Source organism: Citrus sinensis, chromosome 3 (assembly GCF_022201045.2).
Source record: "Citrus sinensis cultivar Valencia sweet orange chromosome 3, DVS_A1.0, whole genome shotgun sequence".
Classification (NCBI taxonomy): domain Eukaryota; kingdom Viridiplantae; phylum Streptophyta; class Magnoliopsida; order Sapindales; family Rutaceae; genus Citrus; species Citrus sinensis.
The window spans coordinates 43,329,713-43,346,193 of NC_068558.1; the positions used below are offsets into that span (position 1 = coordinate 43,329,713).

At 33.3% G+C, this 16,481-nt stretch overlaps 2 protein-coding genes across 4 annotated transcripts; one reads left to right on the forward strand and one right to left on the reverse strand.

Annotated features, from left to right (window-relative positions):
* Positions 1-3,924: 3,924 nt before the first annotated feature.
* Positions 3,925-7,658, forward strand: LOC102610079 (light-inducible protein CPRF2). Of its 3 annotated transcripts, none has more exons than XM_006479548.4 (6): positions 3,925-4,475; positions 4,564-4,660; positions 5,253-5,472; positions 5,851-5,926; positions 6,015-6,140; positions 6,718-6,952. In XM_006479548.4, the coding sequence occupies exons 1-6, from the start codon at positions 4,080-4,082 to the stop codon at positions 6,721-6,723; spliced, it is 921 nt and encodes a 306-aa protein (XP_006479611.2). In that variant the 5' UTR covers positions 3,925-4,079; the 3' UTR covers positions 6,724-6,952. The 3 variants fall into 3 exon arrangements, with proteins under 3 accessions (XP_006479611.2, XP_006479610.2, XP_006479609.2); XM_006479547.4 differs by lacking the exon at positions 6,718-6,952 and adding an exon at positions 6,959-7,658 and having other exon boundaries at positions 3,928-4,475; positions 5,283-5,472; XM_006479546.4 differs by lacking the exon at positions 6,718-6,952 and adding an exon at positions 6,959-7,658 and having other exon boundaries at positions 3,929-4,475.
* A 1,080-nt stretch (positions 7,659-8,738) lies between these two features.
* LOC102610789 (histone acetyltransferase GCN5) lies at positions 8,739-15,321 on the reverse strand. The gene is made up of 13 exons (XM_006479549.4): positions 14,477-15,321; positions 14,230-14,294; positions 13,920-14,000; positions 13,090-13,161; positions 12,527-12,695; positions 12,146-12,189; positions 11,718-11,817; positions 11,331-11,399; positions 10,741-10,795; positions 10,313-10,431; positions 9,532-9,625; positions 9,181-9,322; positions 8,739-9,099 (listed from the first exon to the last, which is right to left on the reverse strand). The coding sequence occupies exons 1-13, from the start codon at positions 15,083-15,085 to the stop codon at positions 9,033-9,035; spliced, it is 1,686 nt and encodes a 561-aa protein (XP_006479612.1). The 5' UTR covers positions 15,086-15,321; the 3' UTR covers positions 8,739-9,032.
* Positions 15,322-16,481: the final 1,160 nt, after the last annotated feature.

Below are 16,481 nucleotides of genomic sequence, written 5' to 3' on the forward strand. Positions count from 1 at the left end.
GTTCATGGTAATATTATAATTTCCACAAAATAATTTTTTTAATAATGTTAGTAGGGATTTCAATATTTGAATATCAAATTATATCTTTACGGATGTGACATAATAATAATTTTATCAGTTATAAATTTATCATATAATTTATAAATGACACATATAATTAAAGATACAAACTTAAATACTTTTTTATTATATTTTCTAATAATATTTACCAATTGAGTTAATTTTTATTTTATTAGTCTCACCACCTAATCAACGCGTCATTCTGTCACTGCCTTAGGCCACATTTCCGAGGAAAACACGGTGACATGTTCCATGACAATGATCCGATTGTGACATAAAGTTTGATATCTATTGCAATAATAAAAATCTTGTGCCATATTAATACATTGTTGCTTACATAGTTAATTCTTTTTACGGTTTCAATAAATTACAATATGGGGTTTATAAGGACTTTCTATTATATAAATCTGAATTATTTTAAATTCTTGATAGAACTGAATATTTAAATCTGAATGACTTTTTTTTTTTTATCTAAATCACTAAAAATAACTATTAAGTTATTTTTTTAATTTAAAAAATTTGAAAACTAGAATTTTTACATTTTTGTCCTTACAACTTATATGTTAAATAAATAATAAACATCTCAAAGAATATAAATAAGACAATATATTAATATTATCATAACATAAATAATGTCCAATTAAATACAACTCTTTAATATTATGAACTAGTATATGTTAATCAATTGTATTATGATCTATGATGTTTTTATATGAAAAAATCATAAAAAATTATAAATGTAAATATTACTAATTTGAAGAAAATAAAAAATAAAAATATTAATAGTCTATCATTATATTATCACAAGTTATAGGGATGGTAATAATGTAATTTAGTAAATTTTATGTAGTTAAGGATGAAAATTAATTAAATAGATATATATTTTTGGAGAATATCTTTTAATGATGTCATTCACATTTTAGATTAAGGGTTTTTTGTTAAACGTCTAAAGTTTGAAATTTTAATAATTTTTTTTCTTTTTTAAAATTTACTTGTTTGTTTTTTGCAACTTTTTATGATTTCAAACATTTACATTTGAATGCAAAAGTAAACTTTTGTGACTTTTATCTTAATGAGAAAAGGTCTGAATGAGAAGCAAATATTTTATTCTAAAAATATCTTCATAAAATATATTTTCCCCAACTATAAAATATAATCCTTTTTTATTTATAATGACATAATTGTCAAATAACGATATTTAAGATTTTTTTATTTATAAGAAAAAATAAGACACCACCTATATTCAAATATTAAAAAAATAAAAGCAAACATGTCATTCAAATATTCATATTTAGATACATTCAAACTTCAAAAAAATTAAGACATGTTTAGTTTTTTTTAAAAAAAAAGAGAGAATGCTACCTAAGTAAAAAGCTAAAAACTTAATGATTTGATGATTGAAAACTCTCATTTAACTGAAAAGGAAAAATCGACGTAATGACTTAAGTGATTAAAAATTAAGTCAATTAAAATAGACGTAATGACTTAATTGATTAAAATTAAGTCAATTAAGCCATTAAATTAAAAAAAAAAGTCCTTAACTTAAAACCTACTCCCACTTAAGGGCTAATTTGGTAATTATGTAACTTTTAAAATAATTGTTGTTAGCTGTAATGTATATTTAATCAGTTGCGAAGAAAATTAACTAAACATTTGGTAAAATTTATTTTTAAAAATACTATGAGTTTTAAAAGTAATCATATGTATTTGGTAAATCTTACTGTTAAACTAATGTAAGAATATAATGACCGAATTTGACATAATGTTGAATAAAATTTATTTATAAACTAATGTTGAATAAAATATATAATAATTGATAACTAAAATAAATATTTATATTTTTAATTTTATTTTTAATTTTTTTATCTCAATATAATTAGTAACAATAATAAACTCTTTAAAATTAATGATTTTATTTCCTTATTAGTGAGGATAATTTTAGGTATTTATAATATATAATTATATATGAGGATATATATGAAATTATTTGAAGTATACAATTTATTCTTAAAATCATATTTTAAAAAGTTATTACTTACTTACTTTTCAAAATATATTGTAGGATGAGGTGATTTTACCAAAAGAAATTTTTTAAAATGGGTTAATGTCACCAGGGTAACATATTTTTCAACAAATATAAAAAATGTGATAATTTTTTAAAAATATGCAGTGAGATTACAAACCATTAACTTTTCCATTAATTTTAATGGAATTGGTTGTCTTTTGATGAAATTACATTTTTGCTCACATGACTTTCTTTTAATAGTACGATAATGCCCTTGGTTGCTTATTTATTTACAAGTATATCCCACACAAAAAAGAAAAAAATGAGAATAAAATTCAACTCTTACAAAAATAATAATATTAAAATAAATTTAACAATATATACATTGTGAAATAATTTCCATATTTAAAAAAAATATTTGAATACTTTACAATCTTATCTTATATTAAAATAAATTTTATAATAAATAGAAACATAATATAAAATAAACATATAAAAAATTTAAATTATTTTTAATATTATATAAAATAATTTTAATATTATTAATACATGAGAAATTATTTTAAAATGTATATATATTATTTTAAAATGTATATAATGTTAATTTATTTTAATATTATTATTTTGGTATGAGTTGAATATTGTTCTCATTTTTTCTCCTTTTTCATATGGGATGTAAATAAATAAACAACCAAGGACATTATCGTAATATTTGGAGAAAGTCATTCGGATAGAAATGTAATTTCATCAAAAGGCAACTAGTTCCATTAAAGTTAATGAAAAAGTTAAGGGTTTGTTATTTCACTGTCTATTTTTGAAAAATCTATCACCCTTTTTATATTTATCAAAAAATGTGTCACTCAAGTGGGGGAAACCTTAGGTGCAACTGTGGCACCGTGCCATAGTTGCATTTAGCCGTTAGATGCCAGTAGACCTCACCAATCTAACTGCATCCAACGGCTAAATGCAACTGTGGCACGGTGCCACAGTTGCACCATAGCCTGATCCCACTCAAGTGACATTAACTATAAAAAAAATTATCAAACACAAAAAATAATTTTTAATTTTTTAAAATCACTTTTGAATTTTTAAAAAGCAATACCAAACTAGTCATAAAAGTATGTCTGATTGTATCACCTAGGTGTTTAGTATGACAATTGGTTTTTTTTTATCTATTTTAAAAAAGGTGAAAAGTTTTAGATTTTTAAGTCCTACCTAATGTCGTTTGCCAAGTGCCAATAAATATTTCATTGACATATGTAGCTTTTATTTTTGCAACATACAAAATCGACTCCAAACAATATTGAAAAGAAATATATCAACAGATTTTTTTTTTTTAAATTTTCATATTTATTTTTACTTCAACAAACAATGGCCTATAAGAGAGTGTTTATATTGTTATTATATTTAAATCGCGGAGCTGACTAAGTTACAGCTTCTGTACCTTACAGATGCTGCTTCATTTTTTCTCTGTAAGTCAGGACACGTGTGCTATTTGCTTTGGGTGTGTATGTTACAGAGGCTGTAACATAGCAACCTCCTTAAATCGCTCGCCGGTGTCAAAGCTTCTAGATGCTCAATCAAATTTCAGATTTTTTTATTTAAAAAAAAAAAAAAAAAAAAAGACTTACGTCCACAAGTTGGCAATTTGTCTGAAAGCGTAGCAGTATGTGGATCCCACGTCTCATATGTCCTTTCCTAGAATCTTCCATTTCACTAAACCCGCACACAAAAGAGTCGCACTCGCGCAAAATCAACGCATAATACTTGAACAATCAAAAACTGCCACGTGGTCAAAGTAGTAGTAACCAAGAAGCAATATGCATACGTGTCATAATCATACTCCGCACTTGCGTGGACACAGAATCAGAGAAGAACAACCGCCGTGGTTGTCCCACACAAGCAAAACCAGACGGAGAGCGAGAGCAGCGCAAAATAAACGTTTCTTCGAGAAAGGAATTTTTATTTTTTGAAAAATAAAAATAAGAAAGAGGGACAAGCAGTAAATCCTACGATGAACAGTGTGTTTTCTGCCGATGATTTCTCTGACTCTTTTTTGTCGTCGCCATCTCCGCCTCCGGCATCGTTTCATGCTTTGCCGATGAACCGGAGCCAATCGGAATGGGAGTTGGAGAAGTTTCTACAAGAGGTGACGGTTTCTCCGAGGGCGATTTCCTCTTCGTCGGCTAGCGACAATTCAGTTCCTGCAGTTATTGGTCCTTCTGTTATGTCGAAATCAAGGGCTTATGAAATTGGAGATGATGACGTGGTGGAGATAAAAAAGTCTCATCGAGATCAATCTCTTGACCCACCGGTGATTCCTTCCTCAACGGCTCCGGTTGATTCCGATGAGTATCGAGCTTATTTAAAAACCAAACTCGATCTAGCGTGCGCTGCTGTTGCTCTCAGGGTATCTATCGCTCTCACACACAGACATTATCATATTAGTATTTCCTAGTTGATATTCGAAAAAAGTAAAATAAGAATTTTGTTTTCAGACAGCGCCTGTGAAGCCAGAAGATAAATCTTCTTTAATTGAGAATCAAACGCAGGCGGCCAAGCCTTCTGAGTTGGGATCCCAAGCTATGGCTACCGGTAATTTTAAATAACTAAAAAGAACAAGAAAAATCTGATCGCTTTGTCGTATATCACTACAATTTCAGTTGTTCCACTGTTTGTATTGCTTTTAATCGAAAAAGTTCATGTTGTGAAGTATTCGGCAAATTCACCTGGAGCCATTACTTTGTTGGATATTTCAAGAGTCGTTGCTCTTGGAGATTGCTATAGCTAAATATGCTGACGAAAATATTAGTTCTCCTGCAATAGTTACTGGAATAATACTGTATCTTTTGAGTCATTATGTAATAGTCAGTGATGCCTTATGCTCTCTGGTATAACGGGTGGACATTTTTGCATCTTCAGTTTTGGAGAGAGGTTTCCTAGTGATGAACGATCCAGATAAAATATTGTTTCCTTTTGCAGGCACTGCTTGGAGTAGCATCACTTATTGCATTTCTTCTCACATTATATTTGTGTTTGATCAACCATGGATTTTATGTTGCTTGGTGTTTTCTATCTTTTTAGTTATTAACTCCCCCCCCCCCCCCCCGGCCCTTTTGGTATTGGTCTCTCTCTTCTAGGGTATTAGTGTCATTATCGTCATTTATTCTGTCATGTTGATTTTCAGTCAATGTAAGCACTGCTCATGATGCGATAGGAACACACCCTAAGGCTGATTTCAGACCACTTGGCTCAGCTGACTTACCAGCTGTCCAGGCAAGACCAGCAGCGCAAGTCAGGCAATCAACGAGTGGGTCATCGCGAGAAGATTCAGACGATGATGAGCTTGAAGGAGATACAGAAACCATAGAGGGTTTGGACTCGGTGGATGATAAACGTGCAAGAAGGTATACAACTTGTATTGCATACTTTCATTCGTTTTGAGAGGTGATTTGTCCCTTATGATATGGACAATATGTGAGTTCCTCTTTCTCTTTTTCATTTCTCAATTACTATTCTCATTGTTAGTGATAGTTAGTAGGATGCCTTCATGACAGTGAAATATATTCCCTTGTTTTCCAGTCAAAATGATCTCACTTAGTAACTCTTTCTATTTTGGAGAGAGGGAGGTTTGGTTTTGTATGTTGATGTATTTTTTGACAATTGATCCTTTGTAGAATCTCCAATGCCAATGAATTAACTAGTTGTGAGATGTAGAATTTCAAATTTCTTTGTATGCTTTAAAGAAAATCCTTTTGTCAATTAATACATTGATGATGACTCAGGATGCTGTCAAATCGAGAGTCAGCAAGACGCTCTAGGAGAAGAAAACAAGCACATCTGAATGAATTAGAAACACAGGTTGTACTCCATGTTATGTTTTACATCATGATGCACACACTTTTCCTGTTTTGTTCTTTATTGATGTGATATGCATGGTTTCATACAGGCTGGTCAATTACGAGCTGAACATTCTTCGTTACTAAAAGGTCTGACCGACGTGAACCAGAAATATGATGAATCTGCTGTCAATAACAGAATATTGAAAGCTGATATTGAGACATTAAGAGCAAAGGTAACCTATTACTTTATTCGGATTATACAGCTTTCTATATTTTACATCATGTGGTTAAGATCCAGTTGATAGTTAGGATCCATTTGGTCTTGTGGTGCTGTGAAAAGAAAGTTGATTGTGTTTGCTAGATATGACATCATTAATAAGTTGATACAGTGACATATTCAACATGAATACCTTGAAAAGTAAAAATGGTTTCTCTTCGAGCACTACTTAAACTGCAGCATAGGAATGCATTTCCATAGATTGCTAAAAAGTCCCTGTGTAATCCTGGTTAGGATTGCAGTTAATGGTTTTAAATAACGATCATTTCTTAAGCAAAATTGATTGGACCAGCATTGTTGATGTGATAATAAGTCGAAGTATGTGCTATGGTAATTAGTATGGTTTTCTGAGAATTACAAAGGTTATCTTCATCTTCATGATGTTGGTACACCATATTTAGTGTGTATGCACAATGGTCTTGTTTGCAGAATGCATATATCAGCTACCTCGACAAACTAAATTATTGGAATCCAAAATGTGCTCAGCTGTCTGTGTACTCTTGATTATTCTCATTTTCACAAAATGCATGCAGATGTAATTTAGTGTCCACTGTCTACTCTGCATTGTGGTTCTCTTTGGCTGCTTCAGTACCTAGGCAGCTGCAACAAAGTGGTTAGCCAAGTGTGAAACTGGGCAGCTTGTGCTCTGACCTGCAGAAATATTATGGTCTTAGTATTTTACTCTTTGGCACATAATTCCCCATATTTTTCTATTGATGCTGATGCTATCCTTATACTGGCCACAGTTATATATGTTTATAGAAATTTTTTTAGGTGAAAATGGCTGAAGAAACAGTTAAGCGAGTGACTGGGTTGAATCCCCTGCTTTTAGCCAGATCCGATGTGCCAGGTGTTGGCATGCCATTAGTCAACGTCCCACTCGATGCGTCTAGAAATGCTACTCATCCAATGCAACCAAACCCAAACCAGTTCTTTCACCAAGCAATTCCAAGTATTAGTACTCCCACCCCAAATCACCAGAGCTTGGACAGCAGTTTCCCTAGTAATATCCAGCTTCCTACTGTTGGAAATCCTCAAAGTGATAGAGGGGGCAAAAACATGACTGAAACATCTCCCTTGCAGCATGCCGTTAGCTTAGAGCATGTGCCACAGGGGGTAGGCCATAGAGTCAGTCCACCTGGGGCTGTGCCTGGCTGGGACACTGGACTTCCGCATGCAGGATCAAAGAATAACAAGCAGAGGTAGAATAAATCAGTCTTCCTTGTTGTCTTCATCCTAAAAATGGTTACAACACACCAATTGGTCTAAATTTATCAATAAACTATGCCCTGCACTGCACCTTTTTTTTTTTTTTTCTCTTTTCTTTTCAAATTAATCTTCTCTGCACATTAGAGAAGAAAATAGTCATTTTAGGCTGGGATTTTGGGAAACAAATAATAGTCGGATTGACTTTCAGTTGTAAGTATTGACAGTGATCAATATAAATGTTGCATTTTGTCCCTTTGCATCACAATTACAATGCCATTCCTTCAGCTGGCTTGAATACTTGTGAGTCAACGGTATCTAATATCATTGATGATCTATTTCATTGTTTTACTTGTTCGTGACTAGTAGTCAGTGGATTTCTTGTGTGTTTTTACTGAAATTGAGTAGTTGTGAGCCGCAGCGACCCAGAACAACTAGAATAGGAAGAAGTGCAAAAACATGGCACATTAATTAGATTTAAAAGATTAATTGGTACCAAGGCATGGTTAACTAATTTGATCATCTGGATAAGGGACGGGCAATTTCTTCAAACATTAGAGACTTTCAATCATGAGAGTTCCACGGTCGGCTAGAGATTATATTTTTCTTAGCTTGCATTATTATTGTTATGGACAATTTCCAGTGAAATAAAAAAGTTCGTTGCAAATTTACCATCACTCTCAACTTTACCTAATTTACCCGCTGGGAGAACACAAGAAGCTGAGCCATTCATTCCATTGGAAACACAAGTTCAACAGGCTCCAAGAACTGCACAACTCTTGTCAAAGCGATTGAAGTCGAATCAATCATCACTTCACGACGCACGGAATTGCTTGGGCTAGTGTCAATATGCATACGCAAGAATGCAAAATTTCACTGAAATCATTTTATACTCGCATCATGCTTTGTCTAATAATAATCCTACGATGCTTGACCAAATGGCTTCAAGTAATTTTATTTTACTTCACTGATCATTCACGTTCGAGTTCTGTAGAAATAGAAACTTAACAAATTAACTTGAGCTTTCCCCAATCCCATACCTTTTAAATAATAATAATAATAATAATAATAATAATAAAATCCAAGAAATTTAAGCAAAAATGCTATAAGTTGTGGCTCATTTAGTAACACATACCGTCCGTTCAATTGTTTCAGACACTGGCACATAAGATTTACAAACAGCATTGCGGACATGGTAAATAAAATAATTTTTGGAAAAATTTAATTTCAAATTATCCATCATGAAATGACAATCTTTAAAATACTTCCAAATTATTATTAAACTCCAACATACCTCTCATTACTCTTCCGGAAAAAGCATAAAAGATGAAGAAAAAATGGAAGCATGTTGATGAAAGACTTTGTTTTCTTAATGGCAATGAGAATAAATTGAGATTTACAATAATTTGAAAGATGTTTTGAAGATTCTCATACATCGAAATTAACCCGAGAAGGAAGAGGGGGGCGGCGGGCAGGGCCAGGACAATACAGTAAAACACTAAAACAGACAGATACCAGGAAGATAGAATACATAATTAATCTATAACATTAACAATATTACATATGCCATGCTACATCTAAAACCAATACTGAAGGAACCCGATTGAACTATAACACATCAAGTACGAACGTTCAGAATTCTTTACTGCTGAATTTTGGTGCTAGAGTGTAGTCCCGACTGAACTTTGCTCTGAAAGTGGGATTCCAGCCTGCAAAGTTTTATCCTTCCAAATTAAAGCTAGTTAGAGAGAAGATGAAACACAAAAACAATATTAATGGTATCAACATGCCTGGTTGCACATTTATAATAAATGGTGTCGGGTGAATTATAGGTGCGTGCATTGGCAAACATCCTCTTGACATCCGCAACAAACATCTCAAATGTCACATAATATTGTTCTGACTCCACTCTTTTTGACATTGTCCTCAGATCTGTTGAACAATGGACATCCATTAACTCATATTGATGCTTTTTGAAAGACAGAAAGCTTTACAATTGAAACTACCACAGTTTTTTGTTTTTTACATATAATTATCCAGATCAGTAATTAGTAAAAATGTGTTAAAAAAATTATTAAAATAAATCCAAAATTGTAAAGAGATTATGATGCAGAAAACAAAGTCAAAATCAAACTTCTTACCCATGGGATCTTTGATGATTTCGTAGTAATCGGGGACATCGCGGGCATCAACTGGTTCCTTGAACGGCCAAGCATCAACATGGTCATGCATCGACTGCTCAAAGAAAAAATCTACTCTGTAAGAATTAAGCAAGAATAAGGAAAACCGCAAGCATGCTTAGTGGTAAATGAAGTGGTTTCTTGGAAAACACAAAGTGTAAAGCAGCAAGTACGCTATCATTAATCAAGTACTGATGGCTTCATGGGATTCAACAAATTAAAAAGAAGAAAGATAAACTCATCACACGTTAGCCAATCATCTATTGGCTCCACAATTAAAAGACAGAAATTTGCCTACAATTTGATATCTTAAAAAAGGCAGAATTTGATTGCTTCGAGACCCATTTAATCAATGACCAAAGGATCATTAGAAATGTATGTCTCATTTGAAGGTTGTTGGTTCCAACAGTCTGCAAAAATTTAATCTAAACACCCGATGAGTCATTCATTCTTCTTAGACAGCAGTCACTATCTAATGAGAATCAGGGCTAAGTTAGTCTTCTCACTTGCAAGTGAATCTTGAAAGCTGATTTAAAGAATTACAATTATGAGAAACTATTAGATAAGCAAGATGTATATCCCGTGCAGAAGATAATTGATTCAATTTTGAATGGGTCAAAGTCAGCAGCTGATGCCATAAACAACTCCTTTGCGACATGGCAAGATGCTGCTTTTCAGTTCACCTAACATTACTCTGATAAAAGTTAATGGCAGTTTGATATAGAACTAATCACAAACTTGCCTTCAGAAGTGAGCGCATAAATGCAGTTAAATGCTTCTGATTTGATGCACCGTCAGTAGCAGCAGTTAAAGTTCTAAACCGTGAATGGCCCCATTGATCAGGAGTCCATCCAGCTTCTCCTGTCATCAGATTCATCACAAACTCTCAATCAGGTCCAAACTTTCATCAAGCTTAGGCAAAGAAAAACTCAACTAGAAATCAAATCTCAAGTTCTAGAAACTGCATGATGATGTTCATTATGATTCATCAATAATATGCATACTACTCACAACATATAACATCACTAAAATGGGGTTGAAATTTATGAAGAATTACATTATCGAGTCAAATATTATCTAATCTCGTTACATTCCCATATGTAGCAGATATAATCGTGCAAAACCATGAGAAACTAAAACCACCTATTTGCAAGATGTCAAAGAACTTACTCAAGCCAGGAATGTCCTCGACTTTGATGATTTTTTTGGGAACACCAGCTTCTTTCTGAATGAAAAAGTTCTTGATCAGAGCGAAGTATAAAACATTCATACATTTCTTGCATACAGCTCTTGATAATCTTTAGGAGAAAGGGGATTTTTTTCATTTATGAAAACAAATGACATATCCTCTACAAATATAATCCCTGTATACTGCACAGGGTCTGGCATTCCATACTCTTACCAGTTTAAACTATCTGTGCAACGAGCCTGACATATCAAATTAATAAAGTTTTTAGTGGATTTTGAGGATTCTTCGAGTAATGCCATAATACCGCTTTCAAGTGAATGGTAAATTGAAAGAAAATGTGAAATCTGTTTTGCACAAACAGTATAATAACTGAAATTAAAAAATGGCCGTGCCGTTGATCTGGAAATTCCAACTGGTTTAGATGTGAAATTGTACCTCATGCTCACAGATTCAATCCAATATAATAGTATTTGATAACCAGTTTTGTTAAACATAAATTTCAATACACTGTTGAATATGTACAGAATGAACTGAACAGAACCCAAGACCAATTTAGAATGCTGCTACATACCTTCTGAAAATCAATCCCAGGATAAACAATGTGACAATTGGAGAGCTCCCTTATCTTCTCATCAATTGCCTAGCATTAGAGGGGGAAAGACAGTAAATTTGTAGCTAAAATTCATTACGATGAGGTAAGAAAGTGCAGAGGCTTTTTTACTTTTCCAGACACATTTTGATATTTTATAGATTTTTGACCTGATCTTTAAGATGGAAGAGGATAAGTGAGGATGATATCAAATTTCTAAGGATCATCTGAGAAATTCACTTTAGAATAAAAAGGGCAGCACCATAGATGAAGATACTGCTATAATGAACCTTTGACTACTTCTATAAGCCATTTCAGACACAAAATTCAAGATTAGTTTATTAAAGCAGAGCATCCTTTTTGTCTTACCTGCCTCTGGCGGCGAATCATAGTCGATAAATCAGTGTATGGAAGCTTGGGATCAATTTTGCATTCCATAAGAATTCCCCCATCATAATCTTTAATATACCTGGAATGACATTGGGATTCTTAGAGACAATCTAGGAGCAGAAAAAAATGAGATAATACAGCTTAAAGCTTTAAATAAGGGTCATTCATAGCAGCTCCAACAAAGGACCAAAGGCTCAAATCCTCAAATGTTCTTTTTTTCTCTCTTTGCTTAATTTTCTCTAGTACTGACAAAAAGATTGAGAAAGATCAAACGAAAAAGAATAAATACATAGCTTTCTTTATGTAGAAGAACTGTAAATTCATCAAACCCATAACCATAACCGAAATAACCTACAGAACATAAAAAATAAACTTGTCCAAGTGTTTGGAGTTGAACATCAACATACCCTTGCCATCGATCTTTTTCCAAGTAAATCTCTTTGGTAAAACCCTACACGTTAGTAGATCTCATGAGTTTCTAAAACAAATTCTCCTCAAAACAGGTTAAGGCATCAACAAAATTGAAATGAAAGATTCTGACAAAAGTATTTCTGGAAAAGAAAAATCCTAGATTAATCAAGAATTTCTACATCCGGGTCACCACCAACAAATTTATAATTGTATTGCAAGTAACCACTCATAAATTTCTCAGCAAATAATTTTCAGTAAAAATAACATCATGATTTCCAAGAATTTAAAACTCAAACAAATAGAACATAATTATGCCTGCTAAAAACAAGTTAAAAAACCCTATAGCAGACGACCACACGAAAAACAGATAAACGGACCTGTTTAATAAAATAACCCACAGCATTATTGTCAGCATATGTTAGAAAATGCGTAAGCCCATCAACATCACGGGCATGCTGTTTTAGATGGTTCATCAGTCTGGTACCATAGCCTTTTACTTGTTCATCAGCTGTGATTGCACAAAAAGCTATCTCCCCAAACTTTTGACTGCCATATTCCAGAACTTTGGTATAAGAAAAAGGTGGGAAAAGAGGCATCATAAAAATATTGATGACAATCTATGAATTAAGTTGCACCATTGCCAGAGAAATATTGGGAATAAAAAGTTGATAAAAAATAGATTTCCCAAGTCCAATTATTTATGATAATTACATGTGAAAATCGACATATAATGAAAAACTCAAAGATTTGAGAGCTCGGTTGTTGTTTTGTTGTACCAAGGCCAAATTATTGATAATCTCATATTACATGCTTGGTTTTAAAGTTTAAACCATGAACTAGGCTTACAGAATTAACTTCTGCTTTTGCTTCAGATGGTTTAGGAAGACATTCAGGCAGAGTAAACATATATCATGAGAAGGCAAGACTTTGAATGCAAAACCTGACATATGGGCGATATGTGATGCCACCAACAACCACATTTCCTCTGATAACCATAACCGATTTGTGGCTTCTGTAAATCCCATAAGAAAAGCATAATGATTATCTTGATAGAATATGAGGAAGAAAATTTGACATCAATATTGGATAGCTAGAAAACCCCAGCGATCATTTATTAGAAAGCAGCATGATTATTTCAGATCTTTGAGCTGAGGTCATGCATAACACTGTAGGAATCTAGAACTGATTTTGGATATGGATGTTTGAGCCAGCAGATAAATTCCTCTTAAGATAGTTTACTACTCAACACTCTAGGGATATATTAAATGCAACTGGAATCCATAAAAAAATTAGGAGACAGTCCATAGGATGAAATTTCAAGAAAACTTTTCCAACACATATTTTGAGCTGATATGGCCAGCCAAAAGGGAATTAGGCCTTACATAACACAGTCCAGAAATGTGTCTGATGGCAGTAGAAATAACCACTGCCTGTATGCATACTAATATAAATGTAAAATCTGTATGATTGCGAAGATGTTAGTTTCATGTAGCCCAAATTATATTATTCCAATCGGCAAATAGTTTCATGTAGCCTAAATTTTGTTATTCTAATCAGCAAATCCTAATTTATTTTACTGGAATTGGTTTTCATCTTTCTGTCAGGCTGTCTAATGGGACATAATGACTTGCTTGGACCATCCCCGCCCCCCCCCCCCCCCCACAAAAAAACACCTGCAAACATCTGACTCAACAAGACTTTATTTATAAATTTTTTTGACAAAGCGAAAGAAATAACTGGTAGCGCTTGAAAAATACTTAATGATATTACCTATCCATCACAAGACGCACAATGTACTCCTTAGGCATGTTAGGTAGTTGCCTTGCAAATATATTCTTCAATCCTATCAACCTGAGATACAGAAACAAATACATGAATACACTCCATATCATACACAATCACATTCTGGGAACCAAAAAAATTCCCAAAATCTAAACATTGGCCCTTCAGGAATCTGTATCTAGTGCAATACTACACATTCTAATATACAAAATAACAGAATTTTAATGGGATTCACATTGACTTTGAACAGAGAAAAGAAAACATGAGCATGGATGTCCAAGAAAAGAGAAATAGCTACCAAACCATATGCTCATCAATACCATCATTTGAAAGGCATACGAACTTCAGGTTTCCAGCTTCCTCCTGAACACCATACGCATACCACAGCATGAACACCATATAAAACAGTCATAACCAATTCGTACCATGATATCAAATTCCCATTTTCATGAAGTAAACTCCGTGGTATTCAAATTTTAAGCAAAGTTTATTTTCATTTTTTGAAAATTAAAAGATAAAAGAAAATTCAAAAGACAAAACTTTACCTCTCTCTTCAAGAGCTCCTCTCTTGCACTATAAGCTCCACTAGCTTGTATATTCTCTGTAAAAATCTTCACCGTGTCTTCTTTACCTGCAGTTCCCAGCACCGAGCTACCGGCCAGAGCAGTGGACCCAAGCACACCACTCCCGGAGGTAACCCCTTCCTTCCCGCCATCGGAATTCTCAATTTTAACGGTCGAATTCTCCGTCTTTAGCTTCGTATTTCTTGCCGAGCCGACGGAATTATTATTCTCCAGGCGAGCCGCGGTGAAAGTACGCATAGAGGAGTCGTTGTCGTTCTCGAACTCGTCCTCATCGTCGTCAACGACGGCATCCTCGGAGTCGTCAGCGTCAGAGTCGGCGCCGCGGGCGGAGATGCTCTCGAGGTCGTCATTCGAGGTCAACGCGCCGTCACGAGTGTCGGCGGAGAAGGAGGGAGGGAATGCATGCGGCGCGTGGTCCTCAGACGCACCCGCCGCGGCTGTTGCTGCAAGCTTGCGCTTGTGAATGGATGACGTGGCGGATGCAGAGGCGGAGTGGGACGGGGACGGGGTCTGTGAGCTGCGGGAGCGGTTCGGTGCGGTTAGGTGAGCGGAGTGGGCGTGCGTATCCATCTCTCTTCAGATGGACTTGAATCGATGTTTTGATTCAAGAGACGAGTTAGGTTTTCGCAGGAATTTTTGATTTTATTTGGGAGTGCGACGCGACGAGTGAGGTGTCACCATTTGAGGAGTGAACATTATTTATTTCCCGTGCAGCTTTCTAACCGCCTCCGGCGAAACATGTATTCTGAATGAAAATGCAAATTACATTAAATAATTTTTCCTTTTTTTTTTCTTTTTTTTTTAAGATGCGCTAAAAATTTTAGTTATTTGTTAGTATTAGATTTAAACTGGTGCCAGCCAAAATATTGTTTACGTGACTTTTATTTATTAAGTAATGCCGTACTTAGTTATCATTTTAACATTTTCCCAACAAGTTGGTAGCTTTTGGTGATGCTCTACTAGTCTAGGGTGAGGTTAATTGAATTCATAATAAAAGGCCGGGCGATTTCAAAACCCACTAATTTTTCGCTCTATTGTCTCTTTTTAGTTAAAGCTGCTATTATTTAAATGATTTTTGAAAAGTTATTTAATTAATTCTCTTCTCTCTTTTTCTTTTTAATTTCACAAATTCTCATCTATTCCTTTACACATACTTTTTTAGTTGCAAATAATTAGTATCATTAACTAAACAGAGCAAAATCTACCTACCATTTAAAAATAAACATCAATAAAATTTTATAACTATGAAAGTTAATAAAAGCCAATAAATTATTTTTTACCAAACTGAAAAGCTAACGAATATAAACAAAAACTATTATATAAAAAAATAAAATATAGATCGTGATATACCTGCGAAAGGCTAAAAAATAAATTTAAAAGAGAGTGAAATTGAGTATTTATTTTATAAAATGTAAGAGTAAAGAGATTGTATGCAATTATAATGGAGAGAGAGAAAGTGATTAGTAATCAGTAATTTTAATATTTTCAAATTTTAAATCTTTTAGTAATGAATTTATTTTTTTAAAATATGTGTAAAGGAATATGTTGAGTTCAAGTAATCCCACCCCATAATAAAAACTCTCAACATCCACGGTCCTGTAATTTTTTTATTGCCTTAAAGACCTCAAGTAAAATTACTCAAAAGTTAAAAGGATAAAATAATATATACACCAAGCCTATCATGATTAATAAATCTACCAATTAAATTTTAATAAATTTTTATTCAAAGTAAGAGAGAAGGTTTCACGGTATTAAATTTGCTAATTAATCATGTAATGAAAATAAAATTATTGTGTGTAGTAAGTCGTTGCGGATAATCAGTGTCCTTAAGCGTGCAATTGGTGTAAATATCCAAAAGCAGGAGGAAACTATGCAAATAAAGTCCTTTAATCCTTTCATGCTTTTAAAATTACAAAATTTAAACATGATTTGACAAAAAAATGAATTTTCTCTTCCTTAATAGTTA